The sequence below is a fragment of the Ciona intestinalis genome, chromosome 5 (genome assembly GCF_000224145.3).
Source record: "Ciona intestinalis chromosome 5, KH, whole genome shotgun sequence".
NCBI lineage: Eukaryota > Metazoa > Chordata > Ascidiacea > Phlebobranchia > Cionidae > Ciona > Ciona intestinalis.
In genome coordinates, this window is record NC_020170.2 from 4,255,911 (window position 1) to 4,266,253 (window position 10,343).

The 10,343-nt window shown below is 41.7% G+C and overlaps 1 protein-coding gene across 2 annotated transcripts in view; it reads left to right on the forward strand.

Annotated features, from left to right (window-relative positions):
- Positions 1-9,833, forward strand: part of LOC778726 (protein patched homolog 1) — a 36,173-nt gene extending 26,340 nt beyond the window's left edge. For both annotated transcript variants that reach the window (XM_018812051.2, XM_009860380.3), the window contains exons 14-28: positions 1,790-1,908; positions 2,229-2,400; positions 2,531-2,785; positions 2,955-3,239; positions 3,565-3,739; positions 4,111-4,245; positions 4,576-4,757; positions 5,277-5,496; positions 5,763-5,995; positions 6,327-6,490; positions 6,781-6,897; positions 7,174-7,413; positions 7,719-8,049; positions 8,428-8,607; positions 8,928-9,833. In XM_018812051.2, the coding sequence (XP_018667596.1) occupies positions 1,790-1,908; positions 2,229-2,400; positions 2,531-2,785; positions 2,955-3,239; positions 3,565-3,739; positions 4,111-4,245; positions 4,576-4,757; positions 5,277-5,496; positions 5,763-5,995; positions 6,327-6,490; positions 6,781-6,897; positions 7,174-7,413; positions 7,719-8,049; positions 8,428-8,607; positions 8,928-9,119 (3,000 nt within the window). In that variant the 3' untranslated portion in view covers positions 9,120-9,833. The remainder of the gene's footprint in view (positions 1-1,789; positions 1,909-2,228; positions 2,401-2,530; positions 2,786-2,954; positions 3,240-3,564; positions 3,740-4,110; positions 4,246-4,575; positions 4,758-5,276; positions 5,497-5,762; positions 5,996-6,326; positions 6,491-6,780; positions 6,898-7,173; positions 7,414-7,718; positions 8,050-8,427; positions 8,608-8,927) is intronic.
- Positions 9,834-10,343: the final 510 nt, after the last annotated feature.

The following is a 10,343-nucleotide window of genomic DNA, read 5'->3' on the forward strand; positions in this document are numbered from 1 at the left end:
AGCTTTTAACCGCCGGGTTACATTCGCATGTGTTCAAACTGCGTATATAGCTTCAGTATCTTTCGCCTCTTATCTTAGGGATGAGTGTACAAACTTCAAAGGCCAGATTTTAAGTTCTTGGAAACTTTGCTCACAAACTATAGTGGCATTTCGGCGAGACAACCGAACCTGAAAATTGCCGGCCGTCCCACCGCCTCCATTAAAGCTGTGTCGGGGCCGTGGACTTAATTTCATTAGTCGTCGATATAACTACGATCCATAGCATTCGTGTTGTGATTTGGTGCCGGGCTGTGGGAAAATCGGGCCCCGCTCAGTTGGATGCGGACGTGGTCCTGCCGCAAGCGAGCCTAAGCGTTTCACCTGCAGCTGTTCTCAGAACCATATTCGGCCAACGTAAATTGCGATCTTTTTACGATAGAAATTCCACCTCTCTTCGATGATTGGCTAACGCGGTGGGCGGTACACGACGTCTGGTATGGCCACCTGAAAGCACTTTAATCAATCCGCAGATTTATCGACATTTCGTTATAGTTCCAGGCTACACCTTATAAAAGCATCGCTAATTCACATAACGCTACAAGAATTATGATTTACGAGATTTAAAAAAACAGAAGTTCTCAGCAACCAGCGTAGCGAATTACGTAAGCGAAACTTTGTTGGTACATTCTCTACCGCGCCCGTTTCGCCTGACTCCCTGACTGTTTGATCAATTGTGTCATACATTATCCAGAGCTTTGCGAACTGTAGGCACTGTATGCACCGCTGCGTTATACCGCCCTCCAGTCGACCGTCATTACAGTTACGTATTTACAAACAAATGTTCTACCACCCGACTGTAATCATGTTTGGATACGGGGCTGTTGCAGGATTGTTTTCATTCTTGCTGCAAAGGCATCTGCAACGTCGCCTGTGTAAACCAGGCATTCCTCCGCTTTGGGGAAACTGACAGCCGACGATAATAGCACAAAACTCGCCATGTGTGGTCTCACTCTGCGATCGTTGCTCGCTGTTTATTCGCTCGCAGTTATTCTGCGCGGAGCAGTTTAAGCGGTAGAAAAAAAACGTTAAGGCTCGACGCATTCCTCCAGGCCCGTAGGCAGCCATCAAGGCGACAGCTGTTTATCAATACCTCGGCAGTTCGTTCACTCGTTCGGGCAGATCTGCTGAACACAGAGCCGCCTTTGGTGCGATTGGCGACCGATCGAAAGATGGACGGCCGTCTGAACGACAGACCTTCATGAATGCCTACATTGTTGGCAGTAGTGAGTTACCACCCCTCCAGTATATGTCACGTTGAGAGAGTGAAATTTATCGAAACGTGATTCGCACCCTTAACAAGGGGATCAGTACATACTTTCATTCGCCGCAAATGCCATTTCGTTCAAGTTCCAAATACCAAACGTAAAGTCGTATGCTAAAAAGGCCGCCACCGTGAGTGCCGATCCACAAGCTTGTTTCCTGCGCTTCCGCGGCGAGATAAAACGAAAGAGTGCGATTCTCCAATCTTTGAAACAGGACGTTTAACCGCTTGCTTGTTGTCGCTTGTCGAAGTCGACCAAAGGGTAAGTTGAAAAAGCTTAGTTTCAAAGCTCGCCGCCCGAAATAGAAACCACGGAGACGTATTGTAAATGCTTCCTATCCAACTAACTGTATTCGACAACCACTTCCGAGGATCCGATCTCCTGCGATATACATAATCGGCGATTTGTGCAATTTCGTAACAGTATTTTAAATTGCTAATAATTTTAAAGGAAAAAATTTGTGTTTTAACCGTTATATTAAATCACAGGCAGCAGTCGTGACCGTATTCAACCTGTTCTCCGTTCTTGTCATTTTTCCATCAATTTTGAGCCTTGACCTGCAACGTAGAAGAAACAATAAACTCGACATTTTCTTCTGCTTTGACAGGTAAGTAAAAACAGTAACAAAACTCCTATATTATAATCTTTACTGTGGACTACATTTTTTTTTAATTGGATGAATAAATATAATTTATTTGTCCTCACGTGGCCGGGTAACGATAGTAGGTATAACACGGGCGTTTTCTTGCCCACTTACGAGATACCACGTATTTAACTTGATTATTTTTAGTTAATGTTTTTTAAGTATTGTTTAATTTTTGACAACTTAGACAACGCCCACAATACTAGCAGCGTCGGGCCTCGAACACGTAAACTTCTGCTTGAGGCCGTTGCTTACCTCTTTAATAAACGACACTTTGTTTACAGCAAAGGAGTAAACGACGTAGTTGACATAAGTGCACAAAGCAACGCTGCAAGACACCAGCAACAATGTCCAGCACATCACCCACCAGTGTACAACTGCTCTCCCTTACCTGGTAGCACCCTACCCGTTGTAGAAGGCACAGAAGCTACCATTACCATGCACCACACTGTGCAGGTAAGATTTTTCCATTAAGCAATAGTTCTGTGCTTTAACATTTTTGTAAGGGGACATATCTGACCTAAATATCAGGACACGATCTAATCCATATAGAATAATACAATCTAATACTGTTTTTTTTACAAAGGCTTACTCGAATCGGTCATTTGTTACCGTACTCGGACCAGTGACCGAAACTGCCGTTGCAACCGACCCACCAGCCCCATCTACCGGCACTCCACCATATACTGAGACCCCGCGGACCCCGCCACCCCAATACACATCGAAAGTCGATGAGACCCTCTCGCAAAAAGTGACGCCTATATCAAACCGACCAAGAGTGGCATTCGTGAATACGAATGAGTCATCCGTACCCTACACCACACGGACACCAGTCGGGCAGGTAATATTCCACATTCCTACATTCCCGATATCGTATATCGCTCGGTCAAGAACCCCCAAAGGTTACCCTAAAATAGACTCCTAAAATAGCTCTTGCTCATTATCCTACCGCAGTGTTCGAAACTCTTGCGGGTGTTCTGCATTAACCAATCCCCTTTTACGGTCCACAGAGAAGTGCGTATTCAGTCACCCCTGTGTCCGGACGTACAAGCCGAAGAAGTAACGGAAGTAACCCTCCAACCAACCTTACCACGCCCATGGAGAGCGTACGGAGCTCCACACACAGTCTGGTTCCTAATAGACGACGCCGCGCCAACAGTGGATTCTTATGCTGGCCAAACAGAGCCGTTCGTTCCGGGTCGGTGTACGCCTGCCTCGCTACGCTCCCGTCACTCACCCTCAGCCAGTTGGGGGAAAGATACTATGCACCATTCCTGCTGAGAAACCCGGTCCGGGTGAGTGCAATTGGCATTTTTTATTGCAAGCACCAAACTTGGTTTTAGAGATAGAATTTCCTGCTTTTTTATCTCATATGAATGAATGTTACTTTTTATTCTTGTGTGGCGGGCAACGACAGTCGTTAAAACACAAAAGTTTTGTTTAACACACCTCGTGCCTGCTTACAAGTTACCATATATGTAACTTGGTGGGCGATTACTTGATAGCAATTGTCGTTACATGCTTTGCACAAAGACACATGCCAAAAATGATAGCAACGTCTAGCCTCGAATCCTTAACCACTGTGTCATAGCGCCGGACATAACTTAAATGTAATTTCAGATAACGGTCCTCGTGCTGTTCGCTGGTATTCTGGGTGTTTCTATATACGGCACGACAGTTGTGAAGGACGGTTTGGACTTGGGTGACGTTCTTCCTCGTGGCACCCGTGAACATGACGCTATTGTAGTCCAAACAACTTATTTTTCATTCTTCAATATGTATGTTGTCACCAAAAGTAGGTTCATATAAGTTGCATTGCATGTCTTGTGCTATGGATATGGTTTGTTGGCCGCTTATTAGTTATAAACAACATAAATTTTCAAACTGTATGCGACATATAATACTGTGGGGTAAGATGGGACACCTTTAGCACATAATATCCCAATATCCTGATTGTGTTTAAAACAATTAATGACGGTCTATGGGAGTCGTGAGGATGCGGTTTTATAATTATTTTAATGTCCTTTGTATACTACCGAATGGGACGAATAAAATGGAAATGGTACGAGTAAACGGAAATGGTGACGAATATGGTTGCATACACCTATACATAAAGCGCAGGTTTTTATATTTTACCAAAAATATGCAACAATCTTTGTTATACAGACTTCGACTACGCAAGCCAGCAGCAAAACTTGTTCGATTTGCACAGTAAAGTTGGGAACATTAGTTACGTGATGAGACAGACAGACGGAACTGTAACGAAGTTCTGGTTACAATACATGAGGGATTGGCTGTTAGGTAAGGATTAAGTGAACTAAATAGTACATTGTTGTAATGGTGTTCGGATTTTAATAAACACATTTAACTGTGTACTTTTTGACGTCGATTTTTTCGCATTTTAGTTAAATCAATGAATGTATAAATTTAACTTATTTATCCTCGTGTGGCGGGATAATGACAGTCGTTATAACATGTTTGGTCTGTTTCACACACCGCGTGCCCGTTTTTTTGTAAAGTATGGCTGACAGTTTAAACAACCAATAATGGACCACTGGGTTAAATCAATAACCGTTAAGCGTTTTATGCAAAATTTTAATTATATAAAGTTTAAATTTTCGTTTCCAACAGACCTGCAAGACAACTTTGACGAAGCTTGGCGACTCGGGCATGTCAACGCATCCACGTGGATGGCGCAAGCATCTGATAAAACGGTGCTCGCTTACAAACTGTTACTACAGACAGGTCGAGCTGAGGAACCCACCGACCCCGGACGTATAGGCTGTCCCAACAACATGGTTTCGTGTGATCGAGTGAGTATGGTTTGCATCACGTTTCTAGGATATCCGTTGTAGTGCTGTGGCTGTAGTGATTTATGTATGGAAGTGAATTGTATCATAATGCATCGTAGTCTAAGTGAAGCTGATATTAACTTATGCGCCAACGTTCGATCTTACCATAACAAATATAGTGTAACTGTAATGAATTCCTCGCGTCTGACCCTGATCTGGTGCTCATAGAGTTAAACGATTCTTGAGTAAAAAAATAGAGTAAGGATCTTGTGCTACAAAACGTAACTGATAAAACAAACAAGATTATACAATTGGTCGGACTTGATTTTTGCACGTTATGTTTTCTAACACTAGATCCTTAAATAAAGTGTAAGTGACTTTAACTGCTCACATTTGGACAAAGAGCGGCAATCCAGGCTATAACCAAAGGCCTCTAACAAACCTCGCTTTAGGACCTCACCCTTGCAGAATAGAACAAGACGTTTTAGGATTTCCTGTTTCTGCTTGAACTTTTTAAAGTTTTTTCTTCGTATTTTACAGGTGGGCAGAATAAGACTCGTTTCAGACGATGGCCTCATCCCAGAAGACGCGTTTTATAACTACTTATCGGCGTGGGTGGGTAACGACCCACTATCATATGCTGCTGCCCAAGCGTCCATTACACCAGCACCAGTATCCTGGAAACACAAACGAGACTTGAACATGATAATCCCGAGGTCTCAAAGCCTTACATTCGCTCAGATGCCGTTTTATTTGAACGGTAAGTGAAGAGTGACATCTATAATATAGGAGGGCGGTTATAATTCTTTGAATGTTCTTTGTTTACTTATTGATCTTAATAATATCAACATGTGTGCTTCTCTATAGCTCAGTTATGTTTTTTATAGGGACTATTAGTGTAATTTTATTTGTAACATGATCTTCTTTACTACGGAATCGATTTGGTAACCACTGCTCTTATAGTCCAATAGAACAAGCCATTTTACGTAAAGCTGGTCCCAGCTTAACTGTAATACTTAAAACTAGGTCTCCAAGAAAACGAGGATTTCGTCAGCGTTATTAAGTCCGTAAGATCGGTTTGTGAAACGATGGCTGCGACAACAGAAGTTTCTTCCTATCCCAGTGGTTACCCATTTACATTCTGGCAACAATACATCGATCTTCGCTACTGGTTGTTCGTATCACTTGGCTGTGTGATTGCTGCCGTGTTCGTCGTTCTTTCTATCGTCCTGTTTAACCCCTGGGCAGCGGCAATCATGGTAACATATATATAGTATATATAGTATAGTGAGTCTTAGACGTGACGGAATATATATCTTTTTTATACTTATTGCAATATGGTGTAAGATGGGACGCCATTAGCACATAACATACAATTATCTTGTTCGTGTTTTAAACAATTAAAAAACAGTCTCTCTGTAACACATACCAGAAGTCGTGGTGTTTTAATTAAAAATTCTCCTAAAACTATTAAAGTGTCCAAAACAGTTCTAAGTCCTATGCATATACGCTTTACGATGCTCTTTCCTGCATGATCTTAAGCACGAAATCGAGTCACTAGAGCTAAATTTAATTAAGTTTTCTCTTCAGGCTCTTTTCCTTGCAATGATAGCAACTGAACTGTTGGGTTTCATGGGAGCAGCTGGTGTGAAACTGAGCGCTGTACCTGCAGTAATACTGGTGGCATCTATCGGGCTTGGAGTGGAGTTTACTGTCCATATTACGTTCGCCTTTATCACTTCGTGTGGGTCTAGGTAAGAGCTTTTAAATCGCAAACAGTAAAACAAACATAGATTTATTAAATTGTTTGTATGTCTGTCAGTTTCCCTTACCCTACTTGTGTATTTTTATTGAAGTGTTTTTTTTTTACGTCTAAATTCCATTAAATTCCAGAAGTCTGTCCATTTTCTCAAATTCACTTAATTTCCTTTAAAAACGAGTCGTATAAAATGCTCAGAAGTGTCTTTTTCATTTTCCCTAATTTTACCTCTGTGGCTATTTATTTTCCCTAACCGCTTAAATTTATACGAGTCCAAAATAACAGGAAAGAGCGTGTCGTGCATAGCATCGGCCATATGACGGGGCCAGTGGTGGACGGAGCGGTTTCAACTCTCCTTGGTGTTGTGATGCTAGCTGGTTCAGAATTCGACTTCATAATAAAGTAGGTTATACTGCACAAAATGCAGCAAAGGTTGTTAATATAGTAGGATGGGGGAATATGGGACACCTTTTTAACCTATTTTCTCGTCCGATTTGGTAGTAAACATAATGTCCCATATTTCCTAATCTTGTTTTAACAGTTAATATTCGTTTTACTACCGAATGAAGAGCGATAAAAGAGAATGAAAACATTGACAATCTTAGCTCAACCTACTACATATTACGTCGTTTATATTACTGTATTACAAAAGCTACAATATCAAATCCTTACTTTCAGATATTTTTTCCAAGTCCTTGGCATTCTAATTCTTCTTGGGGTGTTAAACGGTTTAGTGCTTCTACCTGTCGTCCTCTCGTTTATTGGACCTCCTCCAGAAGTCACCCCTATTGGGGGTGGGGGAAGATTAAAAACCCCAACACCACCACCGTCGCCGCCACCCGTCGAACCAGAATGCAGATGTCACTTTAGGTCAAGATATCGTAACAGCAACAACAGCAGCAATTATCGCTGTCACAGGTAGGTCTTGTGTTCTTAGAAACTTAAACTTACCCTTTCGATTTTTTTTACATTTGCTTTTAGCCGGTCAGATGCCGTACCACAGTGAGGCCTCTGTATTATTGTCAGCTATACAAACTCAAAACATCAAAAAACAATAAAAAAATCCAACAAAACGTAGTCACCTTCAATGTTACATACGTGGCAACTCGTAAGCTGGCACCAGGTGTATGAAACAGAACACCGGGGTTATAACGACTGTTGCCCCGCCAAGAGGGTCAAAAACATTCATTCATATATCATTAGCTCTTTTCTTTTCGTTTTAGCCATAGATGCTGCCAACACTACCAGCATTACAATCATGGGTTACAACGGACGTGTTCACATCGTAGCGGGGTGCAAGTCCGCCGGGAATGCGGCCCTGGATGCCGCCCAGCACCGTACCGTGGGGGTCCAACCCACGACCCGCAATGGCACGGTTCCTGCCGCAGCACCACCATGCGGAGTTCAATACGACAGACCCACCCACACGCGGTGCCGCAATCGAGCCGCTATGAAGACCATGGGCGGACTTATGTTTATCCTAGAGGCGAATACGTCGTTTACTCCACTGGCAACACTCCGCCTAATGAGCAAGCACACGAGTATCACTGTGAGGTGAGAAGTTCTATCGATTCTATTGAGGAACTGCTTTATAACGACCAGCAAATAACGATCTAGGCAGCCTAGAATCAGATTATAATACGATCGTTATATTTGCCAACCTATTTGGCGTCGTTTGTGCGTCTATATAATCTGACAAAACCCCTTACAAATGAAATGATAAAAAACTCGGGACCATGAGGGGTTGCAAATAGAAATTTCTGCTGTTTTTTTATTTTTAGCATAGGACTTTTTTCTCTTGTCTATTTTTATTTTTATTTTTTTGCCCAAGTTTGTGCCTACAAACGCAAAACACTAACATGTTTTTTATTAGACCCGGCCTACACTGGTAAAAAACTTATATTATTTTCTTACAACTGTAATTTTCCACAGACTGAGCCGTCTACCAGGCTATCTTTTCAACCAATACACACCCCAAGTAATGAAGGCGCAACATTTAAGGGGAAAAGCAGCAACTCAGTTGGAGGGGTTCCTAATGTTGCTGAAGGACCGATCGCAACCGTATCTACTACGTCATCGGTTACAGTTAAATTCCCATCCACACGAAGACAGGTAACCATCATATTTATATTAGTGGTAATAATCATTTTTTCCATTATCTACTATACGGCTGATGTCGTGTAGATTTTTTAGAGGGGTTAAGAAATGGTTAGATAATTCTGTGAATATTATTTTGTTCTACCAAATGGTACACTAAAAGTGTTGACTATCTTACCCTACTGTGGACCATTTTACCCCAAGTATAATAAAACAGTTGCAACATATATTAACGAATAATCTTGCAATAGGTGATCGTCATTTTGTTCAAGATAGTCACGTTTTGAAGTAAACACATACAGTTTAAAGTAAAAAATGAACATTTTTTTTCGCAGAGAGTCGTCGCTTTCGTAGAGCCTGCTCCCTCCTCGTCGTCTTCCTCATCTTACGACCAACCTCCGGACAATCTTCCGCATCCTGACTTAGACATGATGATGTCCTCCACTTCCGACAGAATCCAACCTCTCCGGACACATCGGAGAAGATTCGACATCTCTGCACTTGATGATGTTACTGCACCAAGATAAAAGATGAAACTTCCTTTAAAGAGTCGATACATAGAGACATCAGCCAACGATTGAAGTGTTCTTCAATATATACCCGTAGTGCGTCCGCCACACAAGGTGTATGTATTCCGCTGCCGCATAACTTATCGTTCACCCGCTAAATTGCCATTGATTTTAATGTACATTTGTACAGGCACTCTGGCGTCCGACGCGAATTCCTACCGCTCGTTATTGAATCCCTCCCAACCCTTTTCATTCATTGTGTATCTTCGTATTGTTATTTTATTCCGAGTAAATACGAACTCATTATGCCAGTGCTTTAGAAACTGCCACTAAATGCGTATCCCTTCCTGCCTTCACCGAATCCTAACAGCAAGCAATATAAGCTTTACCCAACGATCAATCATATTCAATGTACCAACCTTCCATATATATTATATACCAGCACAACTTTTAGCCATACACCATTTTAAGTCGTATCGACATTTTTTGCCGTTGTTCTTGTTTAAAAAGTTTTATTCTCTTGTTTTATTTATTAATCTTAAGTTGTGTCTTTGTTATTTTTGCTGTTTTTTTTCATCCGTCCTTCTTCATCGTTGCCATATATGTTGGGCCGCATTTGGAAATTGCGTACCCTATTACTCGCAGCTGGAACATTATAACGTTGTTGTTAAAGTCACAAAGTTTACATACCTCAGTTTATTCTCAGAATACATTCCACCAACGTGTGCAAAACTGACTCCAAAAGCTAAAAAAATACTTAGAAAAAATATTTACTCAGAAAAAAAATACGGGAAAAAAGGAATGATATTTCAGCAGGCGCGATCGCTTCCATATATTGTTAATTGTTGCCAGTTCGTGGAAGAAGGAAAGCGTTTAAGTAAAAACTAAATAGACTGATGCATTGTATACCATGCTATCATATTCCTATGTACTGACTGTTGCGCTAATGTATACGACAGTAAGCTATGGAAGTTCAGCTTAAACCTAGTTTAGAGTGTTTAGATACAAATATTCTGCAGCAAGTAAAAAATATGATTACCATGTTGCGAAATACGCGGCGTATAATGAATCGATGGTGTCTGATTGTTTTTCTCTGCTTCCTTCCTGTGTGACGTCACAGAGAGAGGCGCGCTCCTAGTCACCAGCTGCAGTTGGTCTAACTTCGCATACCAACCCAGAGGCAGTAGCGTAGTTTAGTCGGCGTACCGAACCGGTGACACAAATTAGCTTGACAAAGCGTAA